General features: G+C 41.0%; 1 protein-coding gene across 1 annotated transcript in view; it reads right to left on the bottom strand.

Moving 5' to 3' along the window:
- Positions 1-16,520, bottom strand: part of CIITA (class II major histocompatibility complex transactivator) — a 33,698-nt gene that overhangs the window by 16,514 nt on the left and 664 nt on the right. Inside the window, exons 2-6 of the mRNA XM_027885862.1 lie at positions 4,642-4,779; positions 3,590-3,718; positions 3,102-3,161; positions 2,038-2,121; positions 1,386-1,445 (exon numbers count right to left, since the gene is read on the bottom strand). Coding sequence (XP_027741663.1) covers positions 1,386-1,445; positions 2,038-2,121; positions 3,102-3,161; positions 3,590-3,718; positions 4,642-4,762 — 454 coding nt within the window. The 5' untranslated portion in view covers positions 4,763-4,779. The remainder of the gene's footprint in view (positions 1-1,385; positions 1,446-2,037; positions 2,122-3,101; positions 3,162-3,589; positions 3,719-4,641; positions 4,780-16,520) is intronic.

The raw sequence follows: 16,520 nt of genomic DNA, 5'->3' as shown, positions 1-16,520 counted from the left end.
TGTTTCCTTATTGAAAACTCTTGTTGTTACTGTGGCATAAAAAAAGGCTTTTAAAAGTGCCTAATCTCTAAGGGAACTTAAGCAGATAGAAGGTAACCCACCTTTAATGGGTACCAGCTGCCAGGAATTTCACCTGTGCCTAAATAACTACAATCATCAGGTATTCATTCAGTAGAAACTCTGATTACCTCTCCAGAACGAGCAAATGTATCTTTTCTACAGCTAATTCTGTTCAATCCTCCCTCCCCACTGCCTCAGAACTCCACATGAACACCAGAAAATCAGCTTGGATCACAGACCCAGTGCACATATCTGTTCTCTATGACTTTCATCCAGTCTGTGCCAGTTCCTTACCAGCTGCTGGCCTGAATTGTGCTGAGGTGCAGCCCCCCTGATCCAGGAGCTCTCTGGATGGATCTCTAGGTTACACTCTGGTTTGGCTGCCCTTCCTGACATGTCCATGGCCCCCAGGGTTTGGTACAGTCAGAGTTCCCCTGAGGGGGTTCGTGAGGTGTGCTGACATACAACAAGTCAAATGTCAATTCAAAACACGGTGTAAAATATTCATCCAAAACTGGTTGCTCTCACATGGATGTTGGAAGAGTACTTTGCTGTTTCATCTATGTCTGACACATCCATTTAGGCTACAGTAGGGTAAGAACAGTAGCACCAGTTGACACGTAGGGAGCGAGTTCCAGCCTGACCACTGGCCCCGGGCATTGCAGAAGGTCTGACAATGTGCAAAAGCCTAGAAATTTCCCCTTCTCCCTTTCTTACTTTGGTTAAAGGACTTTATAGCATGGACTGGACCAAGAAATCATCTCTTCACCATTATTATTTTCACTAGGACGTTTCCCCAGAGTTTTGGAAGATGTCACACTCCTTCCTGAGATCAAGCCCAGGAAACGCCGAACTACGACCTGAGTCATATTACCCACCATAAACAAGAGGTGTACGTGATCAAAACTACAGAATTTGGCACCAAGACAGTTCTCCACTGTTTTGCTTTCTTCTTTCAGATGGATTTAGAAAAGCTCAACTGTGCTGATGTTAAGAAAGTAATTTTCCTATCCCCTGGCAAGAATATGTGCTTTTGAAGCGCGAGGATCCAGCTGTTCCTGGGCTACTGTGGGGTTGATCCCAAGTTGCACGAGTTAAGAGTTGCTGATGAGAGGACATGGATTTGTTACACCATAAATTATTCAGAGAAGTATAAAAGTGTGATTTTTGCAGAACCATGAAAATGCATGATGGTCAAAATCACCAAATCTATGAGAGCAAATTTTTCCTAGAAGACAGAGCTCCAATACCTAGCAGAGGATGACACTCTGGAACGTGAGAAAATACATGTTCCATAATCTTCTCCTATTCAGCCAATGACTTACCAGTTTTCCTGTATTTTGGTTCTGAAGCATCAGTGCAATTTTCTGCAGAGCCTAAGAATGCTGAAAGAAAGAGAGGTGAGAATAAGTGACAAAAACTGAACCGGTTTGGTAATTTTGAGTTTACCCCATGGAAGCTTATTTTAACCTTTTAAAGTAGGAGGGGGTGTTATGAGTTTCAATTCAGCTGTTTCAGAACTGTGCATGTCCAGTGCATAGACATGAATGTGAAAAGCCTCATATTATTATTTCACTCTGACTGTGAAGTTTTAATTAGGCTTCAGATTTTCGTGCCACCCAAAGATTTTTGCTGTTGCCCTTGCTGTTAAAGAGGGAATTGTTCAGCCAGTACTTGCCAAGTTATAGATTCAATGAAAAAGAAGTTAATCCACTGTTACATGGATGATAAAAATGTGAAGAAATAGATCATGCCTAATGTCATGTCACAGGACAGCAGATTCTGTGAATTGTAAATCCTGTGCCTGGAAGAGCTGTTTTCAGTTCCTGCCCACACACCACGAGCAGGGGCAGAGGAAACACATCTGGTTGAATGAGTGAAAAACTGCATGAGAAGTGCATTGGGGCTGTGCTAAAACCATGAAAGTTCAGAATTCAAACACTACACCCTTCCAAATTCTTAATGTTCTTCACTTACTTCGTTTATGACACTTCTGCTTCTTTACATCAGGAAATTTCTCAGTGTTTTCAGCAGCCATTTCATCCAAATTGAGGTTCCCTGCTAAAAACATGAAAAATGCCCAAATGTCAACCTTTGTTCTCCTAGAAAAATTGCAGAGAGAAGTAAAAGCTAGAGAAACACACCATCAGGCAGCAAAGATGGAATAGGCTCCAAATAAAAGATAAAAACCAAATTATGCCATAAAACATGTGTCCAGATTAATATGATTTAGAAAGCCCACAGAACTCTGAATGCAGATTTTCTTACCACGTGCTAGTTTCTGAACTGCAAACTATTAATCTACTGCCATAAATTCAGTGGTAAATAAAACATAAATACTTTTTAGTGCTCTAGGGATGAGTAAAGGATAAAACATCACAGCCCTGTCACAGTGTGATCTCAGTACAGGTAAAGTTACTCAATTTATGTACAAGAGAGATTAGATCCTTTAGGAGACACAGTAAAGGGTTCTAAAATGATTTTACACTTTGTGTTGCAAGAACTGTGAAGTTACCCATACCATTCTTCTACTGGCAAATACTAAAGTATTAAAACTGTATCTTGTTTGGGTTTTTTTTTCTAAAACAAATATAAATATTGCCATTAGGTGCAAAACCCCCCAAATTCTAGACATTCCAAGGAGCAGTATAAATCATTTGAAAAGTCATGTGAGCTTCCTGTAGCCGGAATTATTCTAGGGAAGGTCTGACCTTTGGTAAATTATTCCAAATTATTTTGCTCAAACATAAAAAAAGGATATACAGATATTGTGTGACTCTTTCTGATTCTATGGATTTCTCAACAGCCACACATTAATATATATATATTCTGAAATAGTAAACAGCTGCATTTTTGCTACTACCTAAGCAATGACTTTGTCCCAGAAGTCAAGCAAGTATCTCCAGGACACTGTTCACAAGTGGAAAGAAGAAGACACCAGATGTGTAGAAACTTTATTAGTGTTTGAACTGTGGGCATGAAGCACATGATAGCCAGAACACTGTTATGGAGAAAATGAGTCTTTGGCATATAAATCTTACCAAAAATGTCTTCCACTTGCTTCTCCTGATGATCCTTGAGCACATATTCTACTAATTCAGCTAGCAACATAGGAAAGAAAAAGAGAGGAACACAGCAATGACATAGTAAATTTCTCAGTAAAATTCTTGTAAGCTTGCCCTTATTAACAGAAATCTGCAGTTTAAGTAAAATTGAAGAGTTAAATTAAGTTTTTCTTGTAAATTGCTGTTCAGGAAATAAAGATCACAAGAAAGGAGAAGTTGAGACAGGAAGTATTAAGCAGAAGACGACATTAATAGAGAGATTTCCCCCCAACAGCCACAAGTACTGTTCCTCTGTTTCCCTACAATGCACAGGTTTAGGTGCTCTGGTTTGATCTACCATGCATGAGGGACAGGCCACTTGAGCATGTGCCACTGCTTCAGAGTGAAAATAGAATTTTTGTAAGGAGCAGCTACAGCAGGTGATTGTAAAATAACAAGTTAAAACCCTAAAATTAGTTTCATACCCATTTTAGCATAAGCATCTGTGGTGTTGGAACAGAGATACGACCCATCTCCATTTTCAGCATTTTCCATAGTAGTCATGAAATCCATATTATTTAACTGTTCATAGTTGCTGGCATCAACTTCAAGATCTAAAGAAGAATATGATTTGGCTCAGTGAATACCATAAATAAGGAGCAAAAAACACAGATAGCATGACATGCAGAACAGGCAGATTTTTTGCTTCAGCGTAAGGCTTTGGCTCTGCATTGTAAGTTGGCTAAGGAGGAACAGAACTGAACTCTCAGTAATTCACAATCACCTGGAAGTCAGTACTTTTGCTAAACTCTGAGACCTCATCTCTCCTAGTAAATAAAGTATTTCCCAAATCCATTCTATGACATTAAAGCCCAGACTCATGCACACTATTAAACCTTCTTCAGCAGGATACGGTGGTGCCATCGAAATTCCCTGTTCAGAGCAACGCTGTGTCCATGTACTGCAGATTGCATGTGAAGCTTCTAGTTGGGCAAGGTCAAACCCATGCCCAGCAGAGATGTTCAGCTTCCAATAACTGTTGGTGTGTCCTGATGATGTTTGATTTACCTACATCACCTCAGACACTGCTAAGGCTCAAAAGTATTCAAATAAGTGAAACATCTCTGATAGCACAAGAGTCAGTCCTTGATTCGTAATTCATCCTGCTTTCAGTCACTGAGCAAGTGAGGCCATGGGGTGAAGACACACTCCTGCAGCTGTTACTGACAGTCAAGTTGAGAGAGAAAAGATCAGCCTGGGAAAAAATCAATCACAATGATCCCAGTACAGTAAGTTTTGTTAGACTGACTCAGCAGGATGCTGTAAATAAGTACAGTTTAAAAACACAACAGTTTCTGGAAGCAGTCACTACTGTATATACAGATGCAAACCAAGTTCCCATAATATAACACCAAGTGCTTGTAGAATTTAGCCCCATCACCAAGATAAAGTGCCATTAGATGGCTCAGAGAGGAGATGGCAATAACTTGCAGCATGAGCACTAAACTAACCAGACATTTTTTAGACTTTTACTAACCTGCAGTGAAGTCACATTCTCCATCTCCAGATGACTTAGGATCCAGGAAAGCACACAGCTGCAGCGGGTCGAAGTCACTGTGCAGTAAATCAAGGTAGCCATTCTCAGGCACAAAATCCATGGTTTGTCTCTTCCTGGCTGAAATCAAATTCCAGACCTTTAGCTCTGACAAAATCACAGCTTCTGCCAATCCAAACCAACTCCTGCACCGTGGCTTTCTGTGGGCAGGACACTGAGATCTTCTGGGGAACTGGTGTTGCTTAGACCTGCTTTGAGTTATAACCCTGAGATCCTTAAACTTGCAGACCCAGACACAGCTGGCAGTGAGACTCACCTCTCTTTCACTCCAGTCAGGGCACTGGGATGCTGCAGTCTGACCACCTGGACCAAAAGTATTTAATAAGTGGCAACCCCTGTATCTTATCAGGATATAAATGATGGAAGCTCAGATGCAGCAGGTGTTGGGGAAATTAGAAGGCTGCAGTGAAGATGGTGGAAGAAGAAGCCCATTTTTTACTGTCAGGACAATTGCATCTCAGGGGAAGCAGCTTCTGGCTGGGATGCCACACCCAGTTTCTAAGCCCTGGAGGTGGCACTAGGAGACATCCTCACAGCACAAGAAGGGACAGTGAAAGAAAAAACACTTATTTTCTACAATTCTTTCCCAAACAATGTGGTTGATTGTGTACAGAATGGCATGGTCACCTTGGGAATTAATTTCAGGACACATGGCACTCTCTGACATTTTGCAATTTATCACATTTCTTTTTTAATCAACTTCTCTTTCCTGCCTAGAACTCATGTACAAACCTACTCCTGAGCTGGGAGTTGTTATAGCCTTCCAAGTAGAGTGCCACACAATATCCAGACAAATCTCACTGACCTAAGGTGCTCCCTGCTCCAGCCACCCATATGTGAGAGCTGCTTAGACTCTGCAGCTACATTTCCTGATAGATTTAATTTTATCTCCACATTTTAAATCCCTTCTATTTGCTTCCAGTTACTGCAGCAGGTTCTAGAAGAAGTTCAAACATTCCTTCTGGATATTCCACAGGTGTAGAATAATCAACACTACATGTTGGTTATTCATCATCTTTAACAGACTATTTCAAATCCAAATATTGGCTCTTTGGTGTTTACACTGATGTGAATGTCACCTGGGCTGCCAATTCAAGTGATTTCCTCCACTGTAATACTGAGATACCAGCATGAAACAACCAGCAAAATTTCCAGACCATATCCTGTTAAAATAGGTGTCCACACGCCACAGCCAAGAAAAGTTTCAGCTTGGTGTCCAGCACCGTATTCTGCAATGAAGAATATCTAATAAATGACTCTCAGATAATCTGCCTTTAGCAGAATTCCACTGCCATCCCTGCTTGCACTTGTCTCCTCTCCTGAGGTGTGCAGACATGGAGCTGTACTGTGAAGCTCACCTGCAACACGGAGAAAACCAGCCAACACTGCAGCTGTGATGGGAAGGCAGTGCAGACCTGGTCACCCACTACCACTGCTGCTTTTTTATAAACTAATCCCCATTCTTCTTACCCCTCTGTGAGGTTGTCCCTCTGAACAGCTTGGGAATTTCTGAGTTCTGCTGCAGAAAACACCAGAATCGAGAGCCAGAACTTCAAAAGGAGCTGAACTCAGTGAGGTTCAACAAGCAGGAATAACCTGCACTAAGGTAGTTCTCCTTTTCCATGCTTTGTGGCCTCACTACGCTACCAAGATTACAAAAAATTTGATATTATCGCCTGGCATGCTATAAATGGAAAGCAGAAGTTGAGAAACCTGCATGAGAACCAAGAATGAGGTTATAAACACACCAGATTAAGTTTTTCGGTTTGTTGCAACACTTTGCTTTGTCCTCCTCAAGTAGGCCTCCTTAATCCTCATGGAAATATTAAGCTTTAATTAATTTATAGTCACTAGAGCTTATCTTATTTTAACCTTTTCTTTCAAGAGCATTTCTCTATGGATAAATACAGGAGTAATGTGAAATGTTTCAGCTAAAACAGTCAAGAAGTCAGGAAGCAACCAAGGGGAAGTCTTGTCAGTGCCAAGTCTGGCTAAAGAGCTGAAAATTAGAACATGGAAGATGCTACAACCCAGGTGCACAGGAGTGAGAGACACAGACCCTTCTACCTTAACAGGAATCCAGACTGACACTCTTTCAAGAATGAAAAACTTGATTGCTTGCCTTTTTTTTTTTGCTTCACAAGTCTGAATGGCCCTCAGTTTACTCTGGTATCTTTTCTTGTTTTGGTTTTGACACAAATCTTTACACAACCGTCTCTCTATTGACTGCACTGGATTTGGGATGCTGGGATTTCTTTCTGTAGCTGAACCAAATTATTTTGAATAGCAGCTGTACTTTGCTTCATTAAGACCATGTAAATCATGTAAAGCACTCTGTCCAAGGGTGCAAGAGTAAAGAAGCAAGTTTTTGAAAGTGGAAATTTCTACACTGAGAGAGCCAGAGGCAAAGAGAATTCCACCTCAGGGACAGCAAGTGTTTTGCTGCATGTTGTGACTGAAGCACACAAAATGAAACCAGACCTTTCCCAAGCTTGTTTACCACGACAACTCCTTTCCCCAGAGCTTCCCCTTTTTTCTCACAGCATCCCAACAGTCCCCTGTCTGAGGGTGAGGATTAATGAGCTCTGTACCGCTCAGCACTTCCTCAGCTGTTTCAGACATGATTTTAACTTAGATTACTGATATTACATTCCCTTTGGGGTCCCACGAGACCCAGTGTTGCCAACATGGGTGTTTAGTTTCACGTAAAATATAAAGAATAAAGATTGTGTGCTGGGGCTGTGAGGGCTGGAGCCAGCCCTCAGAGGGGGAGGACAGAGCCTGCAGAGCCTCCTGCAAGGCTTCCACGCACAAAGGGCATGTGCTGGGCAGGGGCAAGGCAGGATGTACTTCCAAACGTATTTCCATGCCATTCAGGGAGCTCAACCCTTTGTGGTTTGGGCACCGGTTAAAGCAAATATTTTTTCCTGTAAATCTTTAAATAACACCTCCTTTCTCCAGCAGCTGACATGCTCTGGCTGCGTGGAGCAGGCCTGTGTGCCCTCTGCAGTGACCCAGGGACACCTGGTACAGCCAAGCTTCTTCTCAGGATGCTTCAGATTTAGCTCTGTATTCTGCATTTTTAGCATGATTATACAGTTCACTTTTAAATTCACATTTTATTTTTTCAGTGCTCTTTCAGAGTCCAAGCGTTATCATATGATTTAAACATGCTGGAAAAGCAGTAAAAGAAACAGTGAACATCACTGTACCAGGATGAAGAATCCAGTAAATGAAGGAATCACTTAAACCACATATAAGTTTGAAGAGTTAGAAGGGGCATTTTGGATTTCTAAAGGTAAGGGAGGTTGTTGTGATTTATCATTTTGCCCCAATAATTTCATTTAACTGTATTTTAAATTATCAGCATCTTAAAGACTCCAGGCAATGGGGTCTGCTACTAACTAAATCAAATGATTTTAAGAAAAGGAAGAAGAATTACAGAGGCAAAAATGTAACATTTACTCCAATAATAAGGAGAAGAGAATTGAGGTTTGTTAGGGGGTTTACTTTCCAGATCTCTGCTGACATGTGAAGTGACAGGTAATAAAATCTCCCACATGAATATAGAGGTTAAGGAAATGAAAAGTTGTAACGTAATTTTAGGAACAGAGGAAATCCCCCTGCAATTTAATTTTTGGTACCAGTTTAGAAAGCTGAGAATAATTCATAGAAAAGAGTAGTAGTGCCATGCAAATCACATGTTTTTCAACCAGAGGATGACATAACATTCAAGTCTTTCATAACATTCCAAGTCTTAGATTATAATAAAATTAGAGAATGGGGCTGCTGAGAAAACAGGAGGCTGAAAAATCAAACACAAAGATGCTGAAGAAATGGTATTTTCCTGCAACACTCCAGACCATTAAGCGCTACACATGAATCTGGGTGAAGCAAGCTGACAAAAACTAGGTTATATCAAACTATAAATAAGGAGTCCAGTGAAACACTTTGATTCAGAAGTACTTTGATTGAAAATCTCAGTACCACAATTTTAAAGCTTTTTTTTTCCCCCCCCAACAACTTTAGAAAGTTTTCTCTCTTCTTCTGCCCCCCCCAAAGGTTGTGTCCTGGTGCACAATACACTCACCAGAAGGCAGGGCTGTTTCCTGGCTTTTGCCTCAGGCAATGTTTTCAGACAGTTTCTGAGGAAATGGTCAAGCCAGCAAGGAAGGCAGAAATCCCCTCCACGTTACCATCACCTGTCTCCCTTTTCTCTCCCCAAATACATCCCTAACAATTCCTCTGCTCCCCAGGCACCACACAGATTTTCCTTTCAGAAACGGCCTGATTGTTTGTAAGCTGCAAGTAATGGAGCTCAATTTATATTTAGCTTTAAAGGTTTTAGTTTCTATTTCTGATCTATGAAAAGCTTCTGCAGCTGAAAGGCAGTTTAACTTTTCTTTTTGTATTACCCAGCTGAACAAGGGATACTGCTTTTGTTGAGAGTATTTATCTTTCCAATGGAATGGTGTTACTTTGCACAGACTTTATTGTCAAAAATGAAAGAAGAACAGCGATGATGCTGAAAAAAAACTGATCCATATCCTGCCATATTCACCTTTGTCTCCCTTACAGATGAGTTAAAAAAAGTTAGAAAAAGTATAAATCACAAGGAAAAAGGAGTTTTTTCATTTTAATGAACTTAGCTGCACAGTGATCAACACAACAGAGAGATATCACTCATCTGGTGCTGGAGACAGACAAGCTGAGGCAGACCAATGACACACTGACCTGCAGGTGTCAGAGTTGGGACTTACAGCAGAGTTTGCCTTTTCATATCCAGTGTTGCCCAGCCCTCCCATCCCAGCAGAGAGATGAAGTAAAGCATCACTGCAGACACCTTGCCTACATTTTAAGTCAGTGATTTTCTTCCAGACAAAATTCCAGCCCACCTTAATGGGAAAGTAAAGCTCTGGGTTGTTTTGCTGGATTTGTGGAAAAGATGGAAACAAGCCAGTTTCTTTCAGTGATTTTCAGTTTCAGTTTCTATTGGCGCAACATTTATACAAAAACCCAAAGATCTTCTTAATAAAGTCTGAAATAAATTACAGCAACCTTTAGAGCAAGTAACAGGGCTAGCCACAAAGTAAAATCACAAAAAACCCTATCCAAAATTTCACCTGAATTCAGGCATCATCCTACTCATATTCCAAGCAACAGAAGTCCAGATACCAATGCACTACAGTTACCAACACCTACAAAAGGTAAGCTAAAATGAATTTACCATGGAAAAAGCATGCATTCAAGGGTTGAGGAAAAACTGACCTTAGGAAACTGCACAGTTCCTGCTCTTTCCCTCTGTGTTCGGTACCAAAAAGTGAGGAGAGCTGCCAGTCCTACCCAGGGCAAATAGAAAGTGACAGCAGAAAGGAGGAAATAAGCAAACCAGAACACTCATAGGGGGAATTCCAAAGAGGAAAATTAAGAGGAACCTCCCTTCTAGCAATCCCAGCACAACAAGCACTGTTACCTTCACTGGTCACTGCCACCGCTAAGAAGAGCTTGCTCGTGTTGCCAGTTCGGAACAGATGGAATTATTTGGTTGGAATTCATAACTGGGTGAGAACCGACAGTGACAATTTCCACTGCTCCCCAGAATTCTTCCTGTCCTTTTTCATTCCAGTTCAAATCTGTCCCAAAGTCATCAGGAAGAGCAAAGCAAGCAGTGTGTGGACACTTACCTTGCAGCTCCACTTGGGGTAGCAGAAGTGAAAGTGTTCACAGACTCTTCCAGTGTAAAATCGGTTTGGTATCTCAAGCATGAGTCTCTTGCCATTGGTCTAAAATGACAAGTGGGATGTTCTGTGAAACAGGAGCTCGTGAATCGTCCCTGGATTGCACATGATGTTCACGGTTTGCTTGTAGTGGCATCCGACAGAATGTTTATTCATCTAATCATCACTTCCCTTGCCAGTGCCTACCTGGTGTAAGACAAACAGCCTTTTGAAAACCAAGTTCATTCATGAGCACTCCCATCAGTGATGCCTGTAGCTGCCTCTGTGTGGCTCTGCAAGTTTATCTGCTTGCTTTTCTCTTGCATGGACTGATACAAATTAGCAATTAATTACAAAAAACACTATATTCTAAAGTGAGTAAATACTTTTTGTAGTATTATTCCGTTGGCTATAGCTTTAAAGAAAAGTTCTATCAAGGGAAAAGGAGAGAAGTAGGATCTGATAAACACAATGACATCCAGGATTTCCTGCTTCAGTAAGGCAAGATTTTGATTAGCTACTTGAAAACAACTGGCTTCTTCTGCTCCTATAAGCAAAGCAGCTGCTGACCTGTGCAAGCCTTTTCTCTTTGCAGAGGAGATCCACCAGATTCCATGGGAAAATGCTCCCTGAGAAGGGACAAAGCTGTTTCCTCCCTGGGAGCAGCTGATCTCTTGCCTGTATTTACAGACACGGAGTCCAGCCTGTGGTGTAGAGCACCATCCTCTCCAACCATCCTGGCTGTGCTGGAGTTCCTCTGTGCCCATTAGAAGAAAAGCAACATCTCAGAATAACAGCACTCAGAGCAGAAAATAATGCAAGGCTGCACAAATACAAGTTCTGTATTTTAGTGCTCCATTTTGATTGGAGACAAGAAAACAATCACACAAAATTTCAGAGGGTTGTCTTTTAGCCTCATTCTAGTGTGCAGCACAACCCCTCAAGAGACAATCTCCCTCACCTGCCCTGCAGGTGGATTTCCTTACCAGTCTCTGAGGTGGAAGTCCCAGCAGGCAATCTCTGCACTTCAGGAGCAGAAGTCTGGGGAACAGGAGTTCAGCTGTTTACTCAGCTGTGATTCCAGTTCATGACTGAAGATAAGACTGGTTGTCCACTTCTTGTACAACACTCATAAGCTGCTTGGAAACAGCAGAAAGGAATGGCTGGAGCAAATAACAGTCCATCTAGTGGAGCAGTTTAGGAAAGTGGTCTTACAGACAGAGGGAGAAGCAGACTGGAAAACAGGAGGGTGTGAGACAGCTGAGAACTGCCTAAGCTTTTCAGAGGGCCATCAGCCTCTTTGCTTCAATGAGAAACTGCCCTACTGAAAAAAGAGGAGGCAGAGCATATTCAGCAGTACTGGAAGCACTGCTAAACAGATGTCAATAATGCACTTTACAAGAGAAGGAAAGCTGGGACTTTTTTGTCCAGAAACTGTAAACATCTGCAGATAAAGAGGAACCCTGCTTATATCAATCTGTTCCTGACTCAAGTTTTATTAGCAAATCTTCTTCAGAGTGAAGCAATGATTGAACTTAAGGCTGACAAATAACCAAATTTCAACAAGAAATCCAGAAGAGAATTTGCTTCAAAGGGAGCTGAAGTGTCTAATAAAATTTGAGTAATTTCCTAGCGAATCAATGTCTTTGAATCTACAAAACTTAGAAAACAGTGACCGTGGTTGAGTATGTGATGGATGAAGACTAATGCTTCAGATTTTCAAGATCTTTGAATGTAGATTTTAGCTGCTACATTACAAAAGTGGGAAGGAGCAGACACCTCTTCAAGCACATCAGGGATTTCATGAGAAGAAGAAAGCAGACTATATATACTCCCAACACAAGTGGCACTAGGCCACTGTGTTTGGTATTCTACCTTTAAAATAAGAATTCTTGGCACTAATCTGAATGTAGGTAATAACAGATCTAGAATCTTCCAGGTCAGTATTTTGCCCTCTCGTGAACTATCCTGACTTGTATCCTCAGCATCTCCTCCCATATTTTGACCCATGTCTTTTAAGTCTTGCTCTGTCTTCTGAGAGTTGCTGTCCAAAGTTCAGTGAGATTCTGAATGACCGCAAATATCTGAGGCCTTAATCTGTCTTTGTACCTACTAGATTGGAAATTCTGAACCTTTTGAGTTCCTAAATTCACTGGAGAAAATTACCTTCTAAGGAAGCTGCAGGTATGATCAGCATCAATTCATGACAGGAAGTCAGGTTCATAATATGCATTAAAAGGTTTCCACTGAGAGCTGCAAACCCTGGTAGAATTACTGAGAAAATCCCATGTGAGTGTGCATTCATGATGGAAGGCACAGCATTGGTAATCAAAGCCTTCATTCAGAGATTTATCCAAAACAAGTTCCTGCACTTCTGCTTTGCAAAGTGTAACAAAGTCTGGGGATGGGCTGGTCCTTGGATGTTCACTGAGGGCAGCATTCTCTCCTGCTCATGGGCATTGCTGCCAAGTCCCTATAGATTTCCATATTGTGTTATAATCAGGGAATTGTGCATCCTTGAAAATTCCTTTCATGTTGGCTGAGCTCTATATTTGAGCTCTGGTTTTCCAGTCAGCTACAGGCTTTGGCCTCTCTGTCCATAAATTTGTTTCCCTAGCAGAATTTTTGTTTGGGATTCCTTCCATCCAGGCTCCTCATACACAGCTTTCCTAGATAAGAGGGATGTTTCATAACAGCTGTAGCTCTTCTAAGGGTTGTCATGTTCTTCTCAAAACCCAAAAGAAAAGACATGCCTTAGCAATGGAAAGTGCCAAGCACTAGCAACAAAAAACCAACAAATAGTAAAAATGTATGGCCTGACTTAGTTCTCCTTTTCACATGCACTGTTTGTGCTATGATACATTTTAAAGAGGAAAGTGAGTTGAAAAGGAGAAGTTGTGCTTTTGATTTCTCTGCATTGAGGGGAAGTATCATTTCTAAGTAAATATGATGCTGCCCTACAGCAGATTTTGGAATCCAAATAATATTAGTAAAATGTCACTGTTTTTCCCAGGGACAGTGAGGCAGCTCAAAGTGTACCAATGTAGGCCAGTTATGTCCTTCAGTTCATGGCATCTGGGTATGACATGAGCCTTTAGCAGATTTTATCTGATGTCAAGACAGTAAGAATTTTTTTTTTTCTACAAATGCAAAACCAAAAGCAGAAATAGAAATCACATTTAACTATTGTAAATTAGGACTGTAGCAGCAAAAGTACTTGAATCAAGTTTTCAAAGTTTAAGCCACTCTAGTCCCCTTTCCCTTGTTTTGGCCTTAGCTACAAGATAATCGTTCTGAGGTCAGAGTATTTCCAGCACATTGTTGCTTGGTATGTTTGCCTATAGCTTAGCAAAAGCCAGGGGCAGCTGTATAGGAACTAGGCTTCCTCTCAGATCATGGTCTTGCAGATCTTGTTGGAAAACTCCTCAGGAATCCTTAAAACCTGTGGGAAGAGTAAAACAGGACCCAACTTGGAATCTTTATATCTTAACACCTATGCAAAGGCTGTCCCACTTGTGATCTGTCTCCACTTTGGACAGAAGAGAAGAAGCAATACTGTATTTGGTATTTGGGCTGAAAAGTCTCTAATCTCCTGCTCCTGGTGAACAACACCTGGGCACACGTGCTTAAGGTGTGAAACACTTGCAGAAAATCTTTTCTCATGTTTAAGTGTCAATCCTGATGATGTACCACAAGCTATTTGCTCCCTTGGAACTATCCCATGGAGGGGAGTTCTTTCCCCATAAGAACTCTACAATTCTCACATTGATTTATCCCCTCACACTTCTGCCCTGGAGCTCTGAGCTTTCCTTATCTGAGTTTTGCATAACTAAGGTGCAGCAGCTCAAGGAGTTGCAGGGACTGGCCAAGGATTACAGTTTAAATTGAGTTTCCTCTTTTATTACACAGCTTCTCATGTGGCTTGAACTCTGCACCTCCCATCAAAAAGGAGACTTAGCCAGGTGCCTAAAGGGGTCTTGAATGTGACTGATGATGCTGAGAAAGGTTTCTGAAAGCCTTCCTGACCAAATAATCAAGACAATGCTTTTGGCTTTTTGCCTATTTGTTTTTGTTTTTTTTTAAATCTGTTGAACCCATTCAAGAGCTCAGTGATTGCAGGAGAAGCTGAAACTTTGCCCTTCCCCAAACTGTGGTAAACTCAATCAGATTTGTTGTGACAGCAAGTGGTTCCCAGCTTTCTGCAAAGGAAACCCACAGCTGCCTTCAGCATTTCTTCTGCTCCACAAGATGGCAAAATAAAAGTAAAGACATCTTATTCAGTGTAGTTTTATGATGATAAAACTAGGAGAAAGAGTCTTTTTCATGTAATAGCCCAGGAGCAATGCTCTCTCAAATGAATTGGACCTTATTCCTACTCATACATCAACAAAACTAATGTTTCTTCTGTTTTGAATCGATGTAGGAAGCAACTTCAAAGGAAAATACCTTTAAGAGGCAAACTGATTCAAAGGAAGATTAGAATACATATCCAAGGGATTTACTTTTCCATAAGGAAAATCAATTAATCTGCTCTTCTCAGTTGCCACTTACACAATTAGAGCAAAACTTGTTACCTACCCGCACTGCAAGTCAAAATTGTGCTATTGCATAGTGAGAGAACTTCTTTTTCCAGTGTTGCTCTTTCTGCTATTGACCATAAACACAAGTGTTTGGGAGAAGCACTAAGTTCTTCTTATTCTGCAAAGGTGTTTTGGATCTGAAGAATAGGGTAGTTCAAATTTTTATAAAGATTTAACATTGTTTCTTCCCAGGTGGAATTACTGCTCCACTTTCAAATGTATCTGATGATGAAAGGAAATCGTGGCAATTTTCAAGGCAATAAAATCTAGCAACAAATAAAGAGAAAATATTTAGATTCTATTTGAATACATCTCCCATACTCAGCCTCAGGCTTGTTTAGGCAGCCATGACTGGAGTTTAAATATCCCATCTGTAAGCCAGGCCTAGAAATTTTGTCCCAGTGTTTATTTCCAGGCTGTAAGTTCTGCTATAACAATCAGGCAATCTTTTTCTAAAGTAGATCTATACTCTCTACTGTCTACTGAGCACTGGGGATCCCCTCTGTTGTTTAAACCTCTGTGTTTTAAGCCTTAAAACAAGACAGATAATGAGCCAAGAGGAAGTTAATTTCTGGTAAATTAGCTTTATTTTTCTTTTTTGCTTTGTTAAAGATTTACTTTTGTTTATTGCATTTTGAGAATGTCTTGGGGCACACACAGCGTGAAGTACATAACTGGGGACTAGATAAGGAGGAGAGAGCTGAGTATAATGCAAGAGCAGCTACAAAGACATTCACCCCTTCAGGGTGTCTACCAAACACCCATTTTTATAGCTGGGCCATAATAAAAGTTGTTCTTTGACACCTCTTGCAGAATCAGAAATGCAGAGTAGATTTGAGAGACCACAATAAGGGCAGTTCTTCTCAACTGGCATGGCAGCCACTGACAGTCTGAGGAGCCCTTGTCCATGTCAGGTTCTGACAACTCGTGCAGGAAAACCTCTGATGTTTTTCTATCGTACATGGGAGGAATGCTTTCCACTTGAAATTCCAGTTGTCTGGAATAAGCAACAAAATTGCACTGCCTGTATGAAACTGCTGCAGATTTCAATAGGGGAAGTATTTAGTGACTTTTGAAGCTGAATTCAAGACTTGAGGATTTTGGTGGGCAGCGGGAGAGAAAAAAATGCAGGCACATTCTGAGGGAGTGAAGTCACTTCTCAGTCTGACCCACCAGGGAATTAATGTGTGTGTTGGAGAAGAGGGATAGCTCTGGGGCAATTCTACTCTTGGAAAACAACAGAACCCCAGCTTAAATTATAGCATTCAGAATTACTTTTACAAAACCAAGTGACTTTAAAAGGAGAGTAAAAAGAATATTGATATAGACCTGCAAAACTTATGGAAGGACCTTGGGCTGCAATTTAGAGAGGAGTCTAATCTTTTTTTTCTAAAATACAGTATTGAACATTACTTCTCAAGGTGATGTTCAGGTGTCTGCTAATTTATAAGCATGCTGCTCTCTTATTACACGATTTTTATTAGCACAAGGTATTTCATCAGGA

Source organism: Empidonax traillii, unplaced genomic scaffold (genome assembly GCF_003031625.1).
Source record: "Empidonax traillii isolate 1590-97213 ecotype Southwest subspecies unplaced genomic scaffold, ASM303162v1 scaffold173:size850371, whole genome shotgun sequence".
In the NCBI taxonomy this organism is placed as follows: Eukaryota; Metazoa; Chordata; class Aves; order Passeriformes; family Tyrannidae; genus Empidonax; species Empidonax traillii.
The sequence above is the reverse complement of the archived record's forward strand: the minus strand, read 5'-3'. Positions and strand labels throughout refer to the sequence as shown.